This window comes from Acanthochromis polyacanthus, chromosome 12 (assembly GCF_021347895.1).
Source record: "Acanthochromis polyacanthus isolate Apoly-LR-REF ecotype Palm Island chromosome 12, KAUST_Apoly_ChrSc, whole genome shotgun sequence".
Lineage (NCBI taxonomy): Eukaryota > Metazoa > Chordata > Actinopteri > Pomacentridae > Acanthochromis > Acanthochromis polyacanthus.
Window position 1 is genome coordinate 18,905,909 of NC_067124.1, and position 25,707 is coordinate 18,931,615.

Here is a 25,707-nt window from a genome sequence, read left to right on the forward strand (position 1 = left end):
TCTCTGTCTGTTGTGTCATTGGGATTTCAAAGATTGATTCAGCTGAATAACATGAAATAAAATGAATGAAATGGTTTTTTTTTTCCATAGGAGAGTAAAAAAAGAAAAAGACTTCTCGATTCATATAATAGGAGCCGTAGCAGGAAGTTTCGTAGGGTAAGCATAGCTTGAAACAGGCATTTTACTGTAGTGAAAATTGGCTAATGAAAACCCTATACAACTAAGTGCCATAGTATAAATAGGTAGAAGCAGAGTGGGTCTAGAGAAATTAATTGTGTTCGGAAGTGGAAACTGGAAATGTGCAAGCCGCATAAGGCTCTTTCTCTCTTGCCAATGTTATGTGGTCCAGTATTTTCAAAATATCAATGAAACAGTAAAAGTAGAACAGTGTAGTAGCACATAGTACTCTGCGATGATGTTGTGATTGCATGCACTGTGGGTGAGTAGTTGAACAGTACAGTGAGACTTTGGGCTAGCATGCTGCTGTAGTTGTTCTACAACGAATAACAACAACTAACAAACAGTCTAAACAGATCCATCATCACTCATTTATTCAGACATCAGGGCCACATTGTGTCATTGTAGTAAATGTATTGCTTTGTTAAGTCAAATGTGAAAATGCATTTTAGAGCACCAGCTGCTTGTACCGCTAATAGGGATTTGAATTCTGTAAGCCAGCTGGTGCTCTGCAGTTGGTATGTAAAGGCAAAACATTGACAGACTAATTCATAGGCTGCATTGTGGGTTACACTAAGACTATTTGACCTCCTGCTACAACTGGCATCTGTCAACTCTCGAATTGTCCATAATTGTACTCTGTTGATTGCTAGAAAACAAACATGTCGTAATTAGACTAATATCTAATTTCAGCTTATCATATAGTCACACATAAACACCTTACACTCAGGAAGGAGACGTAATAAAATTGGAAAAAGGAGGATATGTTGTTGCTGAATATCCATAAGTGTGTTCATAATAAAAGCCATCTAATCAGAGCTTTGAAAGCACCCTGAGAACAGAGTAGTAATTAAAAGTATCATCAACATATGCAGTTGTGACCAAATGTTTACATACACCTGTAAAGACCCTGCATATCATTGCAGTCTTGAGTTTCTAATCTGTCTTTGACAAATCCGACAAAATATCCTGGGTCGAAAATATAGATTGACAACTTGAATGATCACTTTTGGTGTCTGTCTGTCGGTCTGTCGGTCTGTCGGTCTGTCGGTCTGTCGGTCGGTCTGTCTGTCGGTCTGTCTGTCGGTCTGTCTGTGAGTCTAAGTCAAGGAAAGACTTGCACTTTTGCCATTCCAGTTGAAAATGATAGAAACCATCAGATTCCGTTATGTCTGGTTGATTTAGAAAAATATTGTGATAACAAATTCTTGCCCACATAGCACAGTCTTGCAGTGACATGAAAAAAACAAGAACAACCCCTGTAAACTGTTAGACAGTGGTATAAAGATCAGGTGTCTAGCTGCTTTGTCTCTCACTTGCCATCACCCATCCAGAATGTTAATTCACAGTGGAATGTGTCTGCTTCAGACGCTAGACAGCAGGCCTCTGTGTACGCGTGTGTTCATGACTCAGTTGCCTTTTATTTTGTTTCATAACATTGTTTATTTTGTGTTGTAGAGAGAGGAGGACGAATCACTATACAAGTGTTTGCTATTTAGAAAGACAAGTCTTGCAGAATCTTCAGATAGATAGATAGATACTTTATTCATCTCCATGGAGAAATGTAAGATCCTGATGATGTGTGATATGTTAGCTAGAATGCATGTGATGCACATCATATCACCCACCTTCATTGTTTTCTATGCAAGTGTGCACACCAGCAATAAATTGCTGTACATCAACAAGGGCTAACACTTGTTACCATAGACTTTACATACAGATGATGTCACCCACAGGTTTCTTGAACAGCAGTTTTAAAGCTGAGTTTGGTGGCTCTAGCTGTCGCCGTCTTGACAGTGCCTGGCTTCACAAACTTCCGGCTACATCAAAATGAGCAAAGAGGTGAAATGGGGGTTAAGCTGAGGCAAGTCATGCAAACATGTTTGGGCTACAGCACTTCAGTGATACCACCTGCAAAGCAGCCGTTCTCATAGTTATTGATCACTTTAAGCCTCAACACAATTTCCATGAATGCGTTACAGGTGTCACGATTAGGGAACTTACCTATTAGCTCTCCGGACTTGACATCCAGGCCTCCATACAGTCGCGGTTACCTCTTTCAGACATACACTCTGTTCCGTTACTCTGATGACCACTACACAGGCAGGCATGTCATAATGCATACCCTGTTGGCTCATTCATCGAAGGCACGGTGATATTGTTATGAGTTCAGACCAATAATATTTCCGTCTCACTTTGAGCATGGCACAGGTCTGAATTAAACCATCACAATAACAACTAGCCCACACACAAACAGCAATACTGTAAGTTGTGTGAAGTGATTTAGGGAAAGATTTTTCCACATTTCAGCACCAATATTAATCTGAAAATATGACAGACGCTTAACACATTTTGCTCTACAATTTCAAATTTATTAGGCTGCAAAATGAAAATGAAATAAAACCTTACTGCAGTGAAAACCGACACTAAATAATGAATGAGTTTTTTCTTCTCCCACAAGATATTAACAGGAGCTGATGTTTGTTTCTTCCAGCTGTTTGGAACTATTGCCACAGTTTGATTAACACTTGTAGCATCAGACAGCAGTTGGATCCATATGTGGATCGCCAAAGGAGAGAGTTACATTTGCACACGAAACAGCAGCACTGGTAACCCAATTAAATTCGTATAATCATAAATTATCCCAGAGAGAAAGCATGGAGAGCGGATCAGTCCGGACGGGGAACTAACAGCAGGTCACACTGTGTAGGTCCACTTGTCTTCACATCAGACAGGTTAGTTGTCACACAGAGTGGTAGTTTCATTTCCAGGTTTTTAGGACATTTTTCCCCCTAATTTATTAGGTACATTCAGCATCAGACAGTGATGGGATCCACTCGTGTCTCCAAAGAGAGAAAACAGCACATTTACACATGGAGCCACGGTAATAACTTCATTAATTCGGTGTAACTGTCAATCATCCTTACAAGTGAGTTTATAAGGTGCAGTTTAATATTTTGTTACAGTGTGGTAATCCTCAGGTTGAGTCCTGAACTTTCAGTATCACTATTTAAGAAATCAGAAATAAACTGAACTGTTAGTTATTTGGACACTTTGATCAGTTACTATTAGTTTAGTTTTAGTCTATTATCGCATCATTTTGCATAATACAACCCCTAATGTATTGACTAGTCTTATGTGAATGACAATGTTGTATGTCAGCCATGGCGCTCTCTGGCACTGTGGGTGGTATATGTGACTGCAGCCGTGAGAAACGTTACAGAAAAGTGATTTATGTCTGAATTGGACTTGAATGACAGAATGCCATCACTTTAACAGACTGATGAACCCAGCAATGTTCTGTCTCCTGTCTGAAAGGGGCTATAGTGTTTCTTATGAGACAATCAGACACAACCACTGTTCAAGTTGAAAATTAGACAGAGCTGTTTGACCCACATTCCCAGCTAACAGATATTTTAACAAACACCTTATTGTACAGGTATTTTCAGGTTGCTAAATGTTGATGGACATTTCATTTCAATAAAAGATATATACTTGTCTTATTGCACTTTTTGTGGTTTTAATGGACCAACTTTAGTGCTGAGGTCTGGGCGATGTCTTTGAGTGTTCCTCCCATTTGGTATGACATTTGTTGCAATAGCATGGATAGAATCTCAATGCAAGTGTCCCACAACTAAACCAACAATATTATGAATTATGGTGATATTTTAGGAGTTAATGTATGGCTACAGGCTACTTCAATTAATGGTTCTATGATTAGATGGCATCCTCTCTTTAATAAACACGCTCCGCTTAAAACATCCCCCGCCTTATACATAGTGCCTCTAAGTGCAAGAAATAATAATATATACTGGACGATACACCTACAAAATGATACATCTTCACTACAAATCAGGTCGAGGTCATACACCCAAAAAGGCAGATCTACATTATGCACAGGTGGTGTGGGTGCAATATGCATGAAACACTTCAGGTATTTTCTGACATATACTCCAGAAACAGAATCAAAAAATATTTGAAGTGCCTCACAATGACCTTGAAAATCAGGTCAAGGTCATGCACCCCAAAAGGCACATCTATACTATATAGAGATGGCCTGGGTGCAATATGAATGAAATCCCTCAAGTAGTTTCTGAGATATGCTCCGGAAACGAAATGTGGACGGACACACGGACGGACAGACGTGCCCACGCCAATATCCCCCTTCGTGCCTACGGCCGGCGGGGAATAATAAAAACAGCTGAAGCAGATGTATTACGATGGAGCTAACTTTAACTGTCTCGTTGCCCCACTCCACATTAATGCAGCTACCCGTGAGTGTTTCAGGTAGGGGGGTTCATTGTTAATTGTCAACTGATTAATTAATTGCTCTTAATACTGAGTACCTAGTTGGGCCGTGAGGTCAAGCCTCTTATTATTTAATGAGAAGGAATTGGAGTTGTGTTTTCTGATTACGAGTACTAAAACTAGCACACATCCCTGCTGTCTTAACTGCTAACTCTGCAACATAAAGTAGCGAAAAAATGATCTGTCAGCTGCCTGGTTTAGCTAGCTACCTGAGGCTCATACTGACGCTAACCTATAATTTTCTAAATTAACACAGTTGTGTCAGACAGACTTGTGTCTGTCAGCAATGACACAATACTTGCAGCTTATCCAACAACAATAAAACTAGAGTGATCAAGTGTATTGGCAACGCTCTGCTCTGAGGATAACTATATTTTATAGGTGGCGGTAAATACAGATAGATTTCCTGGACAGATAAAGCATTTGTGGACATCTCTTCGAGATGAGCAGCTGTTCTCAGGAACTGGACGAAAGTTAACTGCAGAGAACACATCACTTCATCATTTAGATCAGAAATGAGGATATATCAATATCAAACAGCTGTGAAGGGATGAGTAACATGGCAGGTTATTTACTGTGGATGATGCTCAGTTGCCTGGTTTCAGTATGCTTTTTTTCAGGCCATTCGCATAATTGCAACTTTAAATGAAATCACTATTTTTTTTTTGTTTAATTTATAATTCAGTGACCTGGTTTTTACCGTATCTGTTCTTCAACTATTGTGACTGAGATAATTCTGCAGCAACATTAAGTGTCAGTGGTTAAAACTGTTTAATCAACACATGGAGAAATGTCCACTATATTTTATTCATTATTGCCATTTAATTGACTATTGATTGTTAACAATGTCTGCTACAAAACCCTACAAGAGCGTCCCTTCACTAACTATTTAGATTCTTGTTTTGATGAGGCTGTGACAGGCTAACTAAGGGAAGACGAAATAAAGAAATTATTTAAAATTTGCGGCATAGTTGCTACCGTTTCATGGTGTGATGCTACATATCTGTGTTGTCTTATTTTCTTTTTAACACCAACTTGTTGCCTGTTTGTAGCAGGATGGTCTAGTTGTTTACGATACAGTCAAGTGTTGTGAAGATAGCAGTATTCTGACTTTAATATGATATCTGCCCAAATATATTAATACTCGATACTGAAAAAGTACCACTGCAAATACCTAAATCTGTCTGTCTATATATCATAGTAAAATGCATGAAACTTACTGACACTTAAAACCTTTTTTATTATTAATTTAAAAAAACCTCCATGCTTATGTTAGTTACTCACTTTGACTCTTTTACAGAAATCCAAGTTGCTTACAGGCCCTGTGGTTGACGCTAAATCCAGGAGAGTCTCTTTCACTGACCAACCAAGTTACAGTACTAACACTATTAGAATAGTACACATTTATTAGAACTGTTTTGATTGTAAACTATCATTTAGAGAGCCTGTTCTTATTTCATTTTACATGTTTAAATGTCATTTGATTAAATCAAAAACTAGGAAATACTCAGAGAGTGGACCTATGCAAAGTACGTGTATTGACATGCCTTTTGTATTCAATCTACTTTTTGCACCGCTGTAGTGTGTAGGCTAATCCTGGTTTGAGCTTCAGCACCTAAAGTACCAGTCTTACAGTCAGTCAGTAATGTTTATTAATTTCATGCACAATAAAGGTTTGTTAGATGTTTTTCCTGTTTACTTTGTCATATAGGCCGACATATAGGGTTAGGGTTCCGGTTTATTACATTCGTCTTGTTTTTTGTAAATAATTAGATCAATAGCTTAGTGTTGTTAAAGCTTGTACATGGTATGCAGTCATCTATTGTCCTACATACAAAATTATTTATTTTACATTATTTGCAGTGTTTCTCCTGGGTTGAAATGGCTGCGAGGTGGTGGGTTGCGCCGGAGGCACAAAGCAACTAGGGGGGTCCAGGGGCATGCGCCCCCCCACCCCCCCGGAAAAATTTTGAAAATCAAGATGCAAAATGGGGCATTCTGGCACAATTTGGAGCACATTTTGTTGTATTTGTAGCCATTTCCAAAAACTAAATTAAATAAAATGTTCATGTTTCTTTTCTAAAAATTAGTGACAGGGAGAAAATATGACAAATATAAACTCACTTGTCCTTGCGATCAAAACATGTCAACTAGTCCAGTCTATTATATTCTGGTCAGATTTCCACAAGCCATTCCAAAATCAGTTCTTATTACAAATTTGAAAAAGATGACAAAGGACTTGAATCCGGAATCAAGTGGTGACTTTTACTTTTTTCTAAAAACAATTACATGTTAGGTACCAAATTCCCACTTCATTTTTATTTATAATAAAAAGGTTATGTCATGACCTTCATTTTACTTAAAAATGTGAAAGAAAACTTCAACTCTGGGTTAACAACTGGTTTTCTGAAGGAGTTAGTTCTGTTTTCAAAACTGTTACCTTTTTGAACACAGAACTAGAATTTGAACACAGAATTTGTTTTGCCATTGAATGATATAATTTCAGGCACTCTATAAATCATTTTATCAAAAGAAACTATGAACTTTATATGCTGTTGAAATCGTTTGTCTCGTTCGTGAGAATGGGTTTTGTCGTGCCTAAATGTTTTAACGGGAGCCATTTTTGCAGTCACTGTCAATTCGTATCGCCGCGGACAACAAAACATTAAGCAAACTCGGTAAAGGAAGCGAGATCGATGCCTACACTGCGTTGCTCACTTTATTTTGATGACATGCGATAGCTTTGATACTTAATTTGACATATGTCTGTGATACACACCTGCTTTTAGCCCCGAAAAATGAAACGATGGAGCGCTGCCGCTTCTTGTCCGCCATGCTCGTTGTTCGCCAATCGGAACGACCGACATTTGAAACACGAACTCGTGAGATGTCATACGAGAACTGAGTGTTACCGACCAACGGGAATGTGCCTTGCTGTCTTCAACCACGGCAAGAAAAGGCTGCCATTCTGACTTGTTGATTTCAGCGGCGAATATACCGGACTTATGTGTCAATGCTTTCTAATATTTAGCATTACTTCTTTTTTTTTGGTGCGGACCCGCCTCGTCGGTTATATAGGAGGGGAAACACTGATTTGTAAATGTCTAACAAAGTAAACATTACTAGTGTGTGTTTGTTTGTTTGTTTAGGAGGAATATTTTCCACATTGGTCAATTAGCTAATCATATAGAGCAGAGTTGAACACTTATCATTGCTCATAGCTATAGTGAAAAATGTTCACTTGTCACAAAATAAATCAGTTGTTTGATGTCATATTCGTTAGCTTGTTGTTCTTTGTACAACTCGGCGTATCTGTTGGTGAGATGATTCATTTATTTGGTCCGTGTAACTTTAAAACACATTTTGAAGACAGGCTTTGTTTGGGCTTTTTCTCCCTGTGGCTTACTTAAGTGAAATATTCCATGTTTCACTTCGTGCATCTGCTTTATCCACAAACTGTGGATGGTCAGCATTAGCACTTTGATTTGCAGTCATGTTTTGAGGCCCGGAAAGCGATCAGAGAGAAAAAGCATTTTTCACGCCCACTTTGCTTGCAGGGAAGCAGAGCTGCAAACAAACGCACTGCCCTCCTGTTACACATAAACATTAACGATCAGAAATGCTGCAGATTAGATTCGGTATCAATGCCAGTAAATATTTTTTTGGACAGCAAGGTATCATGGCACTTTCCCTGTATTGGTGTACTGCTACTGTAGTCTATGCTTGCCTGAAGCTGCCCCGCCTTTGGCATGGGTGGAGAAGTTCTGTCCACCAGTCGTGGCCAGTAGACACACATGTGCTCAGACACACGCATTATACGCTCACACAAACACACTGTCATGTTGTGCAGAACTCTGTCTCCTGACGACTACCTGTTGCTGGCATATTCAACCTCCCACTCCTTCTCTTTCTGCGTCTCTTCATCTCTCACTCGCCTGCTCCTATCCTACTCTTTCTTTCTAATACCTGGTCTATTTGAGTATGTTCCAGGTTTGAAAGGATTAATTGCCGTTTATGCTTTATTTTTTTGTTCTGTTCGTTTCTGGAGGTTATTTTTAGGCCTTAAGTGTCTGGTTGCTAGGAGACAGCGAGAGAGAAAGGCAAGAGAATGGAAGAGAGTTTGCGTTGTGAAGGCTGCATTACAAACACATTCACGCACTGAGTCAGCACTGACGCACACTCAACACATATAAATATACACACACTAGGTGTTTTAGTCTGTAGCTGTTATTGCAGACTTGTTTTTCTGGTTCCATGTATCTTTTCAGAAGGTCTGAGTTCTGTGTGTCATTATCATTTATGTTTGGATTTTGGCTGCAGTACTTGCTTGTGTGTGTGTGTGTGTGTGTGTGTGTGTGTGTGTGTGTGTGTGTGTGTGCGTGCATATACAGTATGTGTGTATCTATGCTGTAGTTGCAAATGTTCCATGCTTATTCTTTTGAAATAACTCTAGTGCAACAAGTATGCATTAGTGTTGCATTCTTCTAGTGTTTGCCATTCTATTTTGTATTGGCACTTTTGAAATATGAACAGTCATATCTGAGAGATTAATTTATCGCGGTGTAGTTATTGCGTCATATTCATAGGTTTTGATTTTAGTCAGATTTTAGTGTCAAAAATAGTTTGCATACACACACAGGAAACAGATCTGTTGTTGTAATGCAAACAACTGTTGCTAACATCCTGTCCCGCTCTAGTGGCACATTCCAGGAAACCACCTCCCAAAAGTGCCTACTGTCTCGTACACACACACTTATCATCTCCACCTGACAGATACTTACTTTGATTGTACCACATCTAGTTTACTCTCGTGTGCCAGAGATGCACATTGGCCTTCCTAACACACAGTTTTACAGTCCAGCTGCCTGTTGTGGGTGATCACAGGCCTACTGCTCCACAGTCAAAGGCTGAACAGAAAGGGCAAAAATTCTCATATTGAGATATAATGGATTTATAGTGAATATGTTATTGGCTACAACTAACAGTTATCATCGGATTACCCAATCATAGATATTGGTTTAATATTGTAATAGTTTCTCGGTCTTAATCATTGGCCCCATATGCTGTTATACACGGAGATGCATACAGATTTACAGGCAGTGCTGAGTGTAGGCAGTGTGCTGTTGAACCAGAGGTGAAGTGTCAACTGGCAGCACTCTGCCCAACTGTTGGCTAGAGAAGTACATTAACACCGGGCTGTGAAGTAGGTAGACAGAGCGAAGGAAAAGAGAGGCGCCTGTGGCCTATAGCATGGTTGTGTGAGAATGTAACAGCTTTTCAACAAGAGTTACTTGGGAGGAAATTATTAGCTGAAAATGGAAAATGATTATGTATTTTAGTTTAGATGCACAGATATATTTGATTCACTGACTTTACAGTGGTTTATACGTTGACAACAAAGCAGCCTGCTAAAAACTCCACAAAAGAGTCACTTCCCTATCCATTTACACTTTTTTAATGAGGCTTGGACAGGCTAACTTTATACATTTCACTGCAAGGGAGAAAAAAATCAAAGGTTTGTGCCAAACTCCTTACACATCTCCCACACAATAAATACTGCAGTGTAGACATTCAATCTTTAATTTTACAGCAAAATAAGTGAAAACGTGCCCCGAAGCTAATATGACACACAAGAAGACTCTTAAATACCAGTTACTAGCATAGTACGGTATGTCAAACAAAAATGGAATTATTATCACTAGCTTTCAATGCTTACAACAAAGGTCAATGAACACAAAGTTAACATATGTTTTACAAATCAGATTTCATTAGTACTATAGAGGGTAACATTACAATAATTTTGCACTGGTGTGTTGGTCTCCTGTTTCCTTTTTCCATGCCTTGCCATGCTTGTAATGTCATAAGAGGTGACACGTTGTAACTGTCAAAGCTCCAGTGGTGTGAATGGTGCACAGTTGGGCTTTTTTTCCTCCTCCTTTAATCTGAAACAGCAGCACTGAATTGTCAGTATTATTATATGTTGCTATCTAACACTAATTCTATGATTTAACTTGATGACAAGCTGAAATTAAACATTGCTGTTTTCAATGTTTTGTGTGCTTTTCAAGCTGGTGGGGATGCAGGAGTTTGGTATGAAGGTTTCTGTACTAAACAAATATTCTTTATGGGTTTTTAAAAAGGCGTCATTGTAGTGCATTGTTGGACAGTCAAATGGTTCTGTTGTTTCAACAACTCCCAACAGATTGAATCATCTTTCTTGTCTAGTAAAACCACCACCTGATCCCGTCTTGTCAGTTTCACTGTGCAGGATCTCCCACTTTACATTTTATTTATACAATAATTGGTTGTGAATCACTATTTGCAGCCAGTAGGAATGGGAAAGTAAAGTCTGCCAAAGAAGGAAGGAGCTGTTTTTTCAATGTGCGATGTTACAATCCTGAAATGTTACCGTTAGGGATGTCCCGACCATTCTGTTAAACTTTTACTGTTCTATCTCTCTTATTACACACTAAGGCCCATATCTTAAAGCTTTATTTCTTATTGCTTTCCAGACATTTTTTTGGGGTAATCTGTGACTGCCTCCTTACTCAGCCGCTAGCTGCTAGTATGGCTTTAGCCACTGTGGAAGTAGCTAGTGTCTGGACTTGTGGCAATGGCTTGGGATTCTTGTTGAATTTTTGTAGATTATGTCTCTTCTAGAGAGACATGTCTACCAGTTAGAGCAGATTGTTAAAGCTAAGTTTACCTGAGGAAGATGTTACAGTACTCCAGAGAGTGTTAGCCAGAGGCTGAGAAGAACAGCTAACCTTTTATCGATAGCTTTAGCCTAGCAGCGTCAGCAAGTAAGTTCCAGTTGCATTGACTCCAGGGATGGGTACCGAACCCCAGTATTAAAAGAGCTGTAGATCAATATTTTTAGATACCAAAGGTTCTTCCAGTGGCACTTATTTTTTGCACATTCCATCTCATCACTATAAAATATGTGTCTATGATGCATTTTTGCTTTTGAAATCCAAAACAGAGCATGTAGCTCCAACAGAATGAACACCTGGTATGTAAACAGCTGTCACTCACCTGTAGCTGTGTGTAGCACGCGATGGAGGACAGAAACATTCAGAAGTATGTCTACACTTCACTACTGCTGATGCATAAAATGTTCATTGCCACAAGACTATCAAGTCATTTGTATGTCAAAATGGAAACATAATCAGTCTGTTGAAACTTTCAGCAACAATTCATCACATTCAGACTGAGAAACACTTAATTTGACTGTTTAGTGTGTAGTTCATCTGTTAGTAAGCAGATATGTTATGTTTGCCAGCAGCCTGTACATGGAGTTAATTAAAACATACGAATATGGGTAAATAATTAAAAGTCAGTATTCTCCAGCCATTTCCTAAACTATGGCTCTGTTCAGAAATTCAGTCTGAAATTCAGAGCATCACCTGAATTACCATTTAACTTTAGGTTTCACTTTCAGAGCACACAGAGCAGCAGGAATTTAGTGATTCGGGAGCTGCAGACAAACCCTCTCTTACTTTATTTTTTCTCTTTCTCTGACTGAATGTTAGTGTTAGAGATAGTAGAGGTACTTCAACTGTTTGTTTTCACTTAAACTGTTAATATCACACAGTAATATTACTGCCAAAGAGAATGTCCTACTTTAATTTTATCCTCATTTTAATTTTATGCTTTTAATTCTAATATATTGCTATACAGTTTAATGAAACATATTGCATAGTATTTTATTTTGTGAGGAAAACCTGTGGCACTGTCCAGCACAGTGCTCTGATCTTTCCCATAGACATAATATTGATATCAATAGAGTCATTTACTGAAAAGATAGCTTTCTTTTGCGATCTTAATTCTGTTCTTAAGTTGTCAAAATAGTAAAAATAAGATAACTAACCAAAAGCTACTGATAAGAGCACTATTAATGAACTGGCTCAGCAGTATTGGTCAGGGTAGTAGTATTGTTTACGTCCTAACAATACCTATTCCTAAGTGGCAACAATAAATGAATTATACAGGTGTTTTCTGTGCGACAGGGAAACTGGAAGTGATAATGAAAGATTGCAGTGTTTATTACAACTTCAGCAACGTCTTTAACTCAGCTTCTAAACATAGCTCTTCTAATTCAATGGAAATGTTCTGCTCTACAAATGTTCCACTGTGTAAACAATAACTTTAAGTGATAGGCTTTTACTTGTGACGGGTAACCAGTCAGATAGGGATGTGGTGTTGTTTGAGACCACAGGGTGACTACAGAGAGAGCGAGAGAGAGCCAGATGCATCAGAGCCACAATAGAGAATTTGTTTTATTTTATTACTGTCGGTGAAAAAAATGTAATAAATGATCAGGAAAATGCCAATTATCTGCCTCAATAATTGGTTACACTGATAATTGGCTGATCTCTGAATCAAATGCAAACCCACATAAACTCATATACACATTATTAAAACGCAACGTTCATTTGTATGAACAAACTCCAAGCTTGCTCCCTCCCTGGGGCATTTGCGGTCTGTCATACCTTGGTAACAGAGTGTGCTACTCTTCTCCGCTATCCTTGTTGAATTCCTTGCCAGTCTTCCAAGGTGTGTTAGCCTGCGTTAAATGCACTTTTTGATCTGCAATCATAGTTAATAGAAAGTCTGCTTGGTTTCAACTTCTAAAATTAGAATAGCTGTCACTTTTGATCTGGGTTCTTTGCACTTTATTCTGTGTGCTAGCGCTCCACGTAAAAGGTGTGTATTGCTGTCCAAGGAGCCAGGTTAATGTCCTGGGAACAGTGCATCGCTTTGGTGAGAGTAAATATACCTAACAGCGTCCTGAGAGCAACGGGATTCTTCCCTCGCTTGCACAGTGTTGTTCTGCTGTTCTTAACACACTCTGGGGAACACATACACACATAAACACCCACTCTCCCACCAGGCTTGTTTATGAGTGCGATTACACAGAGAGAAGTCCAGTTGTCCAGCCCACCCGAGAGCGCATCAGGTGCAGTGCCTCGGGGCTTTCTGTGTGTGTTTGTGCATGGACAATGCCTTGTATTTTTGTTCACAAGGTGCTTGTCCTACATGCTTTTGTTTGGTTCCCGTGTGAAAAAGCTGGATAGGTGTGTGCTTGTGCCTTTTCTTGGAGTGCACATGTTAAGAACCGCCTGTTGTGTGTGCATGTTGCCAGTTAAATGCACTCTGTAGTGTTTATAGATGCCCCATGTGATTAGGTGTTACACCACTGGTTCCCCACAGCCTGAATTCAAGCTCTTACCAACTGTCTCTGCTTCTTCAGAAACCAGGTGACCACTCTAAGGTGATCTGATAATTATGGCTTTCGTTTTATCTGGCATTTAATCAGTCGAGGTATATGTTGATTTGCAAATTTTAGCCCCTTGACTGGAAATTATCTATATTTTTTTATCACATTTGACAATCAATTTTGAGCATACATTTTTGAAACTGATATTATACATTTGTAGGCTTAGGTTTTGTGGTTATGATTAACTTTTAAAGTAAAAACTGTAAAGATATGAAGACGTTTACTTCTGCCATTGCTTGAACCTCCCCACAACTAGACAGCCTCTCCGCTTCACAAGTCAGTGAGAATTTGACATCTAGGTCAAACTTGTATAATCCTGCCCCCTTGCTGCCTGCTGCTTTCAGGTGAGCGATTCAGAGTGTGCAGCTGCTTACAGTCTGCCAGGTTAGCTTACTTTCTACAGCTGTTCCTGCTAACTATAAAATGTCTCAGCCACCAGCAAAGTACAACAAATGTTCTGCCGTTGGCTGCAATAATGAACACAATAGTCTTCATGCACTCCTGACATCTGAAGAGCTGATTATCCAGTGAAGTATTTTTGTTTTTGAGTCACTATAGTCTAATTCCCCAGGTGTAGAACTCTGCCTTTGACCGCTCATTTCAGGTGGCTAGTGTGGCTAATGTGACTGTTTCATTTGCCCACATGACATAATTCTGTGGAAATTGTCATGCTGAGGGACATTCAGAGATAACAACAGGAGAGGTTTGAAAAAGAAAAAAAAAAACATATACACTGCCGGTGTAGTTTTAGAACACCCCAATTTTTCCGGTTTTTTATTTAAATTCAAGTAGTTCAAGTCCAATGAATAGTTTGAAATGGTACAAAGAGAAGTAATGATCAGAGGTTAGAAAAGGTAAAGTAAACCAGAAATGATAAATAATGAACTTTTGAGATTTATACAAAAAGGCCTTATTCAGGAAGCAAGAAATGGGTTAACAAGGTAAAGCTGTTCTGCAACAATGGAGGCTTATTAAACCTTGAACGTTGGTGCTACCAAATCTCACAGGTGTCCCAACTTTTCTTGATTACTTACAACCCCCTCTGTTTGCATAAAAATCGTGTTGGTACACACGGTGGCACCATATCCTCGAAAGCTATATGCAGCGCCCTCCATAATTATTAGCACCCCTGGTTAAGATGTGTTTTTTAGCTTCTAATAAATTCATTTTTTTCTAAATAATATAGGGCCACAATGAAAAAAAGAGGAAAATCCAAGCTTTAATTCAAGTGCATTTATTCAGGGGCGGGGGGGGGAATCACACATTAAGAAATAATTCTTTTACATCAAATCACGTGTCACAATTATTAGCACCCTGATGTTAATACTTTGTACAACCCTCTTTTGCCAACAAAACAGCACCTGGCTATAGACTCATGCTTAAAATTAACCATTTTTGCAGGAGTTGCTTGCAGAACTGGAAAATTCAAAGACACTATGGATGAATGCAACTTTAAAACTTTGATATGTGTATGTCTTGAAATAGTTTTATATCTCAAGAAGCTGATTTAAAGTAAATAACTGAAATACAACCTGTGACTGTCTGCATGGTTTACATGGTGACAAATTCAGCAAAGTAATCTCTTTGCATTTACTAAAATAATGCCACTGTCTCAGGCCTCAAACACTGGAGATGCTAATTTAGTTCATAATTTAGTGCTTAGTCTGTTGATAAATCAGATTAAAACCTGGAAAACACACTTTTAGAAGCCTTGCTCTCGACTAATGCATATTTGAACCATGGAGTGATTTAACAAGTGTGTCAGTATTTAAACATGTAAACTAGATGTGGAGAGGACAGCAGAGCAGAGGAGCCTGTTCTGGAAAAGAGGATCGCTATAGACATTTGTGCTTTTTTTTCTTTCTTGCTCCTCCCCTCAGTTTCCTGGAAAAGACGTCTGTTCACTGAAAGACGCACTACACAGCAGCACCGAGCCGACAGAGAGCAGAGACCAAACTGTTCATCTGACATCATGTCCTTCTTATTCAGTCCCAATTGTGCCCCTGTCATCTCCTCATCGCCCTCGTTCAGCACCTTTGTACTTCCTCTCTTCTCCCCATCCATGTTGTGTTCGTTCTCACTCTCTAGCGCTCCCTCTCTCTCTCTCTCTCTCTCTCTGTTGAACAATAACACCAGTGTGTGTAAGTGTGTGTATGGTGCTATTTTTGGCCCCTCCAAGGCCACAAAGCGCTCTCTTCTTTTTTGCTCATTCTCTGGTTCTCCCTTCTGCTGCTTTATGGCAGTGAGTAAGAGCCTATAGAAAATGCAGACTGTGGTGACCCCTAAGAATTGTTGAGCAGCCTCCTAGGCTTGCATGCTTTTGTGTATGATATGCGTTTAACCCCTCATGGCACTCAGGTGAAGGATAGGGCATGAAAGCTCTTGGTTCAGCCTCCAACTAGAACAAGTCCTTTTAAAGTAAATTAGTCTCCATCTGTTTTATTATCAACAGTGTTTCTCTGAAAGATTGTTTCCCAACAATAAAATCATCTCTGCGTGTTACAGTCACACCACGCTGATCATAGGCCTTTGCAGTAAGTCAAACAACATCTAACTCTAGTACTGTTGAATTTAAAATATGGCAGCACACGATTAAACAGACAGAATCTCAATAACAGTCATTCTTCTAGTCTGTCTCCTTGAGATTTCTCTTCCTGGCTGCTTATGTCTGATTCCAGCATTTCTTCTTCAATAGACATGAGCGACAAAGACGTGCACAGAAACAATTCTGTCTTTTTCATTGTTTTCTTACTGTTTCTTTGATTTATTATTGTTTTCTGCAGTCCTATTTGTAGGTCTCGTACACAACTATGTTGGTGATTGTGTCATCAGTGTGTTGCAGCCTATACCAAAATATGTATTTTTCTGACTCTTTTTAAAATGAAAATGTAAAATTGTATTTGACTGTACACTTATTGCTAAGCTCAACTACTCTGCCAAAAGTTTTTCCCAACAATGTTTTTTCTTTTTCTGTCACTTGTATGTCCCTGTCTCTCTGTGTCTCTCACTTTCCAGTCTTCTTGTATTCACACAATGAATTTTTAATGGACTTGGTGGGAAGAGTCCAGACACTTTAAGATTCAGGCATATGGGCTCTGATTACTGTCCTCCTCCTCCTCATGTGGAGCCCACCCGACTCTTTCCCTCCTTTCACTCTTACTTTCTCTGTCTCTCCAAGTCTTTTGTTATTTGTCCATCCTTCCCATCTACCTCCTGGTCTTGTGTTTCTGTCTACTGTGTTCCCCCTGCCCAATGCTTCAGGCTGTTTCACTCATCGAAGCAGCTGTGACAAAGACAAGTCTGTGTATACTTGTGCATGAGTGTGTTCTAGACAAACACTATCCCAATTTTTAGTGCTTTAACAGATGCTCAGAGCTGACAGTGACCTGACTCCCCTCATCCACACACACTGGCACTAGTCGTTTGCCATGTCCACGTTAAAACTTAGTTGGGGTAAAGTAGTACAGGGCCGGCTAAATGCCGTGAATGGCTGTTCTGAGGCTCTGGCCCTGTATGAAAGCCCTGAGTCTGCAACTCTTCTGTTAGTTTGTCACAAACTTGTCAGTTGATTTGCTGCTGAGTAGGACTTGCAGCTCTGGGAATCTCTCCTCCTCATCTCTTTTCTCACTCTAATACTTTGTCTGACTTCCCATCTTTCTCTGCCTCTTTCCCATCAGCTCTTACCCTCCTTAGCACTTCATTTCAGGGCAGTGATCCAATCTCTCATCTTTTAGACTATTGTTGTTGTCAGATTTTTGTTTTCAAAAAAGTGGAATTTCTTGTTTAATCCACTCCAAAAGTTAAGCCCTCCATTATTTGATTAAGGGCACCCGGTGGAGTTGTCTTGTGAACAAACAGTTTTTCTCCAAAATGCGTTCTGTGTTTTTAATTAGGGCTGCAACTAACGACGCGTCGACGAATCATCTGAGCATGATACGTCATCAAAAGCGGAAGTGAGCGTGCAATGCAACAGAAATCAGCGTCTGACCGGAGCGCAGAACACAGATGGACATCGGCGCTGCATCGTGCATATATTATGTATGCACGATGCAGCGCGGATATCCGCATTTAGATACAGCTGTATAGTAAACGCTGACATCCGTGTTTACGAGAGATCGCGGATGTCAGCGTCCGTCCGTGTTCCGCGCTCCGGTCGGACGCTGATTTCTGTTGCATTGCGCGCTCACTTCCGCTCAGACGATTCGTCGACGCGTCGTTAGTTGCGGCCCTATTTTTAATGTACATTTTCTTCTTGATAAAAGGTTTGAAACCTGCATTTTCCACGTGTTCTTGCTCACAGCAGTCTTCTTCATTGCCTTTCCTTCTGTGTTAATCGAGTGTGTTACTGCTACCAACTGCTGTGGAGTTGCATGAAACTGGCATCAACAAAATGCATGTGCTTCCTTGTTGTTCCATAGTAGTACTTGTGGTCAAAAACGTACATGGTGTTTAATCGATGTCATATTTGTCCCAAAAAAAGCAGCCAGTCATCACATTATGGAGGTAGAAATGGATGACTGACTGTTTTTTAAAGCTTTGAAATTATATTTGTGATATTAATGACTGTCAAATATCGTCTTCATTGAAGGGCTTTTGAGGTAACACTGGAGAGATGAGATACAAATCAAGGTTGATATAAACTGGAATGACAGACTAAAGTTGAACTCGACAAAATGGGACACTCATGTGAAGCTGTCAATAAGCAACTGGCTACCATAGGCAACTTAAGGCAACTACGTATATCTTTTGGAATCAACCAAGAAGTTACCCTTACTCACATGACACTCCTTCACATCTCAGCACTGTTTTCTTTTATCTTCTCAAGCCTCTTAAAAAAGTGTTCTTACTCTTTTGTTTTCTCTTTTTTGTCACTCACTTGCTTTGATCTCCTCACTCCCATTCTCCTATTGCAGTGTGTGTGTGAGATTGAGTTTCATTACGGGACAGATGAGTGGCACACATAGCTGGAATATTAGCAGAGTTAGAAGTTTGTTAGGGGCTTGCCACCGAGATCACACAGAGGAAAAGAGGCATCCGCACTCCTGCAGAAGAGGAGGGGGAAGGACGGGCAATCTGACCTGGATGACAACAGACTACCAGACGAGCTATGATCTCATTGCTCCCGTAATCCCCCCCCTCCTTTCTTCCCTCCATCCAGCGCCTCGCCCCACTCCCACTCTATCCATTGTGTCCCTTTCGCTCTCTTTCCACTCTTGTTCTCCAGATTTCCCTCCCCTGTCTCTTTTTTTATCCTGCTTTCTTTTCTCCCTTCTCAGCTTGTCCTACTGCTCACCCCATCTCATCTTGCCTTCTTCTCTTTCACTCCAACCCCCCTCTCTCTCTCCATCCTCCTCCTCTTCATCCTTTTTGCATCACTTTCTACCACCTGCCCCTCACTTGTCTAAATTCACAACACACACACACACTTTGTGACACACTTGCACTCTCACTAGTGTCCCAGGGTAGAGATTAGGCGCACCCCTATCGTCAACCCTCCACACCACCGTCTGCATTATTGATGCAGACTATCTAAGCATGTGTGTATGTGAGTGTGAAGCTTGTGCATGCATGGCGTAATGGCTATCTGATGTCTCCCCCGGGAGGGAGGGGGGAGGGAAAGAAGGAGCTAAATAGAAGGAGAGTCGAGGTCAGAGAGGTTAAGTGTGGTGGTGGAGGTGGTGGGGTTTAGGTCATGCTCTTCCTCACTGCTGCTCTCCTTCTTTTCTTCATGCTGACGTACAGCTTGGCACAGATCATATGCTAACACACACACACGCACACACACACACATAAATTCCAAAAATTCCCCATCGAAGTTCTCCTATTGGGTATACGAGGCTGGTGAAGCCCATCAGTGTGTATGTGTTCGTGCACGTATGTGTTAGCTGATCTAGTGTGAGTCTGGACAGCTCAGCCTGGCTTGAACCATGGGTGGACAGAAGCACAAAGACACCTGTTCTTGTTCTCAGCATTCCTCTCATTATAATCTAAACTCGACCATCTCTGTCACATGCCTGTGCATCCTCCTCACACACACACACACACACACACACACACACACACACACACACACACACACACACACACACACGCACACACACACACACATGCACAGGGTCGCTAAAAGGAGTCATCAAACAGAACAGAGCACATATCACATGAGCGCTTTGATATGCATATTTTGACAGGTAAACTGGTGAGCTATATACCAAGCACACATCACACTGACATTGTGATTATTGGCATTGTTATTTTTATTGACCGGCACAATAAAGCAAATGCACTTCTTTGGCTATGATGCAGCCGGCTCCCTCTCGCTGCTGTCGCTCTGTGGTCTGAAGCGATGTCCCACCCACAGCACTCTCTGCTACACATCACAAGTAACCACCACTCAATGAAAGCCACCGTTTACAGACCAGGAGCGATGAGCGCATTTGCTGAGTGGAAAAGCTCCGCTGGTTTAGCCGTGCTGTGTTGTAAGGGTGAGATAGCAGACACTGCTGAAGTTGTGAGAAACACCACAGTCTTCCACAAGCATGCCTAATGTGCCTGTTGTATAGAGATGACCCCAATTATTCCCTATCATTAGCTAATTTAGCAACTGGAACTTATTTTTTACTGGTGGTGCTAGACTACAGCTATTGCTAAGAGTTTTGCAGAGACTAATGCCATCTAAATTACCATAACATCGTCATAAAGGAAGATTAACTTCAATAATCTCTTCTAACTAACAGACATGTCTCTCTAGCAGTGACACAATATTTTAAAACTGAACAAATAAGTCCCTGGTACAGAACAGAAAGCTGATCCTCTGTAGTTTATGTATGTTTTATAAATAATATTAGATGGTGGTAATTTCAGGAATCAACTGATGATTTTACAAGTGGATTCTTTACTTTGTATTATGTTAGACTTATAGAATCATCAGTCCACCTATGTTCGAGGGACTCTTCCTTTACTTCAACAATCTTTGGCTGAATTCAGACAGCGTGTTTCTGTCAAAGTCTGTTTCCCTACCATGTTGTAGACACATAAAACCACTAACACCAAAGTTTCAGTTTCGCATGGCATAAGGTAAAGTAAAGACAGCTGATATAATCTGATGTTTGACATTTTATCCTGCCACAGGTCAGATAAATGTGGGTAGCTGCTTACTGAATGTTTAGTAACAAAATAGTCAGAACTCACAAGATTTTTGCAGCAGTACACCCAAATAATATGTCACATTCACGCGCTAACATTTACAGTCTCACAAGCAGAATTCTCAGGGCTTGTTAAGCTCTGAATCGGGTATCATTCAGTTATGAAATGTAACCTCGACTTCATTCAAAGACACACTGTGGCTGCTGGTCCTCCAAGTATTTTTAAGGAATCAGTTTAGCTCACTGATCTATTATGTGTGTATAGTGACCTCTGCTTAAAAAAATTATTAGACACATTTTTACAGACATGCAGCAACTCAAACACTGTATTTTGCTTTGATTTTCATATTAATCTTTATGTCCGTTGATGGGCCTGGCTTGTCAGTTTTGTCTGCTGCTTTACATGCAGACAGTTAAGCTTCCAGTACTAACAGTCATCTACCGTTTACCACCGAGGAGCTTCAGCAGAGCAGTTGTCTTGCTCGACAGCAGAACCTCAGGGTTGGTTGTTAAATTATGGTCAGCACTACTTATTTATTCATTTCAGCCACATCAGGAGTTTGTCAAGCGACATCTCAGGCTTGACCCAGTCAAAGTCATTTTTCCTTTGTCTGAAAATATTGTGTTGTCCTTTGCCGTAGCAGTGTGTGAGTGTGTAAATTGCTGCAGGAGCATGTCAAGTGTATGACCGTGATTCACTCGCGGTCTATCATGCTACAGATGACTGTTTTTGTGTTTGAAAGAGGAGGTGGAAGGTGCAAAGAGAAAAAGGAAAGAAAATGACAGCGAGTGAGTGTTGTGTCATTTCTATATTGCCCGCTCCCTCAAGCCTGGGAAGTCAGAAATTCCAGACGCATCCGAAACCGTTTGCAGTTTTTATTTATTTTTATGCCTATGGTTATTCCAGACATTGCATTGTTAGTTTTAAGGAACAATGACCTGCAGTTTAAATAAAGTAGCTGCCGGCACAACTTTCCACATAATTCAGTGCTGATAAAATAATGTCTTGATTTTAGAGATGGAAAATGTGTAGGCATCTTGTCCATAATTTGTGTGATATTCAGATATCTTTATTTTTAAATGCAAAATGAGGAGGCGGGACAGCTGAGTGATTCATTGATCATGCCTTGCGAATATATTGCTGTGGAGGGAAACCACCCAGAAAGGCTAGTAGCCTACATCAGATGAGTAAGAACTTAAGACACGCAGGAAAATAACTTTCCTTCCTGCTTTAACTAAAAACTGGAAGCCTTAGTGTACTAGTTAAGTAGTTACTCGAGACGATAAAAGGCTTCAGTAGCAACACTTGTGTACAAATCTAGAGATGTCTGGCAGATGTGCTAGCAGCGATATTTAGTGTTATGCAACAGTGACTGAATGGTAAGAGTAGGCCAGTGCAGAAGAGATTATCGGGGCTATCCATCTCTGCCTCGGGCTGTCATCCAGCAAATCCATTGACAGGCCTGCACTGCTATAATCTGATGATTTGGGCCTGTTTTCTAACCAATGTGCAGCTCAGCCTGCCTCATTTCCTCTGCTGCCATTTGCATGATGTGTAACAGTGCAGTATAAACGCTAACCTTGTCTGTCTTTCCATGTCATCTTAAAGTGGAAATAAAATTAGCAACATGAGCATGAAGTTGGAACCCGTCCCAAGTAAAACAATACGCCTGTATAATTAATAGTTGTAAAAGTTGTTAGTGTCTGATTATTATGATTTAACTTTGCTTGATTTGAGGATGTAGTTTATTAAGCTGCATTACATTTTAAGTATTTAAAGTATTAGTTTGCCAAATATGAAAATGAAGTGAATGAAATACCAGTGACACTTTATTTTTAATGCAATTTAAGTAATGTAACACACCACCATGGCTTAAAACTGTCACAGGCACAACATAGCTACTGCTACACAGTAGCATTTATATTGTATTGATCATTCATTTTAACGTGATACTTTGTGCGGCAAAAATTTTGAAAACAGTCTGATTACATTCCTGCCTCATGAGACTTTAAGCAGGATGAATGCTTTTTCTTTGGTGAGACAACCTTTTCACTTGTGTGTCAGTCAGAGCTATGAGGATTGTTGATTAAATAAAATCCGCTCCAGATTTTATGTGGCTAAATATTACACTGTAATAGTCTGTTTTGCTCAGTCGTGTCAAATTTTCTTGACCACCCAGGCAACAGAATGTTAGTGGGAGACTTGCACATTTCCAAACACACGCACTGGCTCATAAACTCTTTCAGACTTCTACATTTGGGCACACACATGCTCATACAAACAGCCGTATACCCACACCTACAGTCTCAATTGGCGTCTCTTACTCTGCATTTCCTTCGAGCTCTGGGTGGAGAGAGATGGAAGGATCGACAAGAGAGATGACTGGTCATGTTGTTTTCCTCCAGTCAGAGGAAAGAGTGACTGCATGAGAGGAAAGAGGTGGCGGAGAGGTGGAAAGGTTTTTCATGTGCCCAGCTGTTCCACTAACACTGTAACGTTTAGTATTGTAGTTTCGGTATGCTTGTGTGTTTCCAGTGAAGAGCTCCTGTAGAAAGGTGCAGACGTACTGACGGTACAGCAACGTGGTTTCTAGAAAAGCCTTAAACAGTTTTGATCAGGATAATTAATGTTACCAGGGCATTGTTGAGTTGAGCAAGTCAAGGCATGTTACAGTGCTTCTCATGCCATTGTTTGCCTTATTCTCTCTCTTTGTTTTGCTGATCTTCCATTCATTCTTGACTGTATCAAACTGTCCAATGAAAGTGGATTTGCTTGGGGATAACCCTACAAAAATTTTCAGATTCTGACTGGAGAATGAAGCAAATGCAGGGAAGACATTGTGCACTGTCAAGAATGAATGAGGACACTCCACTCTATGTACTTAACTACACTGTTGTATGTGATCTATATTTGGCCAGACACCTATAATCCTCTTTTCTCATTTAGAACAATCACCTGAAATAGCTACAACTGCTGACTTCTATTTGTAATCATTACTTAGTCTCCTTTTTTGTCCTCATTCCTAATTTGGCTTTGTCTGGAGACAAAAGTGTCCTTTTGGTCCACTTGAGTTACATCATAAAGATGTCTTTTAGTTTTATTTCTGAATGACTTGTGCTCTGAACACCACCATTCAATGTTCCAAGCAATGTATGTATAAATGATCCCACTAACCAGTCACTTTTTTGTTTCAGGGTTCGCCTTCCCAGAATGGGCTTACAAGCCTGAGTCGAGCCCTGGGTCCAGACAGATCCAGTTATGGCACTTCATCCTGGAACTGCTCAGGAAAGAGGAGTATCATGATGTCATTGCCTGGCAGGGGGATTATGGCGAGTTTGTAATCAAGGACCCAGATGAAGTGGCCAGGCTGTGGGGGGCCAGGAAATGTAAACCCCAGATGAACTATGACAAGCTCAGCAGGGCCTTGAGGTATGCTCACAGTGAACCATCTGAATATGCCTTTTTCAGTGTGTGTCTTTCTGTGTTGGAGTATTAATTTATAGTTTTTTGCTCCTGACACTTAACTCCTTTTCTTAATTGTGTGCTTTGGGTTATTGTCGTGCTGCATGAACCGTTTGCACTTGAGCTGCAGGTCATGAACTGATGGATATTCTGATAGAGAGCAGAATTCATGGCTCCATCAATTATGACAAATCATCCAGGTGCTATGGAAGCATGGCAGCCCCAAACCATCACACTGCCACCACCATGTTTCACTGTTGGCATGATCTTCTTCTTGTGGAATTTAGCATTAGCTTCCTGCCAGATGTAATGGCATGCAAAAAGTTCCACCTTTGACTCATCAGTCCACAGGAAGTTATCCCAAAATGTCAGAGGAGCCTTTATGTTCTTTTTGGTCAGGAGTTGTTTGCGCCTTGCAACTCTTCATGGATGCCATTTTTACCAAGAGTCTTCCTTGTTGTGGAATCATGCACACTGACCTTAGCTAAGGCCAGTGAAGTCTGCAGTTCATCTGGGTTCTTTTGTGACCTCCTGGTCGAGATGTCGACACGGTCTTGGAACAAGTGTGGTAGGCCAGCCACTCCTGGGATGGTCCACCACTGTACATGCAAAGCAGAAGATATCTGCTAATACTTTTTCACAGCACTGCATTTCTCATGTTACAATAGTGACACTGGTTTGAGGCGACCCAATGGTGATACTTTGTGCTTGTCGTTTGTACTGCCTGGAGGATGTTCCTGTAGTTGTTATACATAATGTCTGAATGTGATTGGTCTGACAGTTTCATGTCAGCTACATACTTAATTATTATTTGATTTGGATGTTTTGTAACTAATGATAGCTTCACCATATGGTTAATGTAAAGAATTATTTAAGCACATTTCTCCTGCCTTGATCGGCTTTGCTGACCTTTGAATTCAGTCTCAAGTAAGTAAGCTGTTGGTTTTTGTAAGCAGACGTTAGTTCGTGATATTTTTAAAAAAATATAAATGCCCGATTAAAGTTACACTTGTCAGCGTGCTCCACACTGTAAAACATAAATGTTACAGGAAGCACTTCTCAGCTGACACCAGTTGTAAGGACTGCATTCGCTGTGTCTCGTGTCCCCGGTTTGTTGTGTACCGACAAACAGAGCCGAGATTAGACTAAGCACTTTAAAGAAAGCCACCAAGGCCATTAAACAAGGAAAACACATTGAGTTGCTTAATTTATGGCTGGGAGGCCTTATGTACGCTCATTTGCACTGTTGAGATTAAGATAGCTTCTGTTACAGATGAGATCCTTTGGGGAGTGAGAGAGAATTAACATTGACTACGTATGTGTTTTCCTACATGTGA

The 25,707-nt window shown here is 40.3% G+C and overlaps 2 protein-coding genes across 2 annotated transcripts in view; one reads left to right on the plus strand and one right to left on the minus strand.

Annotated features, from left to right (window-relative positions):
- The window catches only part of rabac1 (Rab acceptor 1 (prenylated)), a 152,572-nt gene extending 131,103 nt beyond the window's left edge, over positions 1 to 21,469 (minus strand). The window contains exon 1 of the mRNA XM_051956900.1: positions 21,459 to 21,469. The gene's annotated coding sequence lies outside the window, so the exon portion shown is untranslated. The remainder of the gene's footprint in view (positions 1 to 21,458) is intronic.
- The window catches only part of erfl3 (Ets2 repressor factor like 3), a 56,699-nt gene that overhangs the window by 16,760 nt on the left and 14,232 nt on the right, over positions 1 to 25,707 (plus strand). The window contains 1 exon segment of the mRNA XM_051956901.1: positions 24,103 to 24,337. Coding sequence (XP_051812861.1) covers positions 24,103 to 24,337 — 235 coding nt within the window.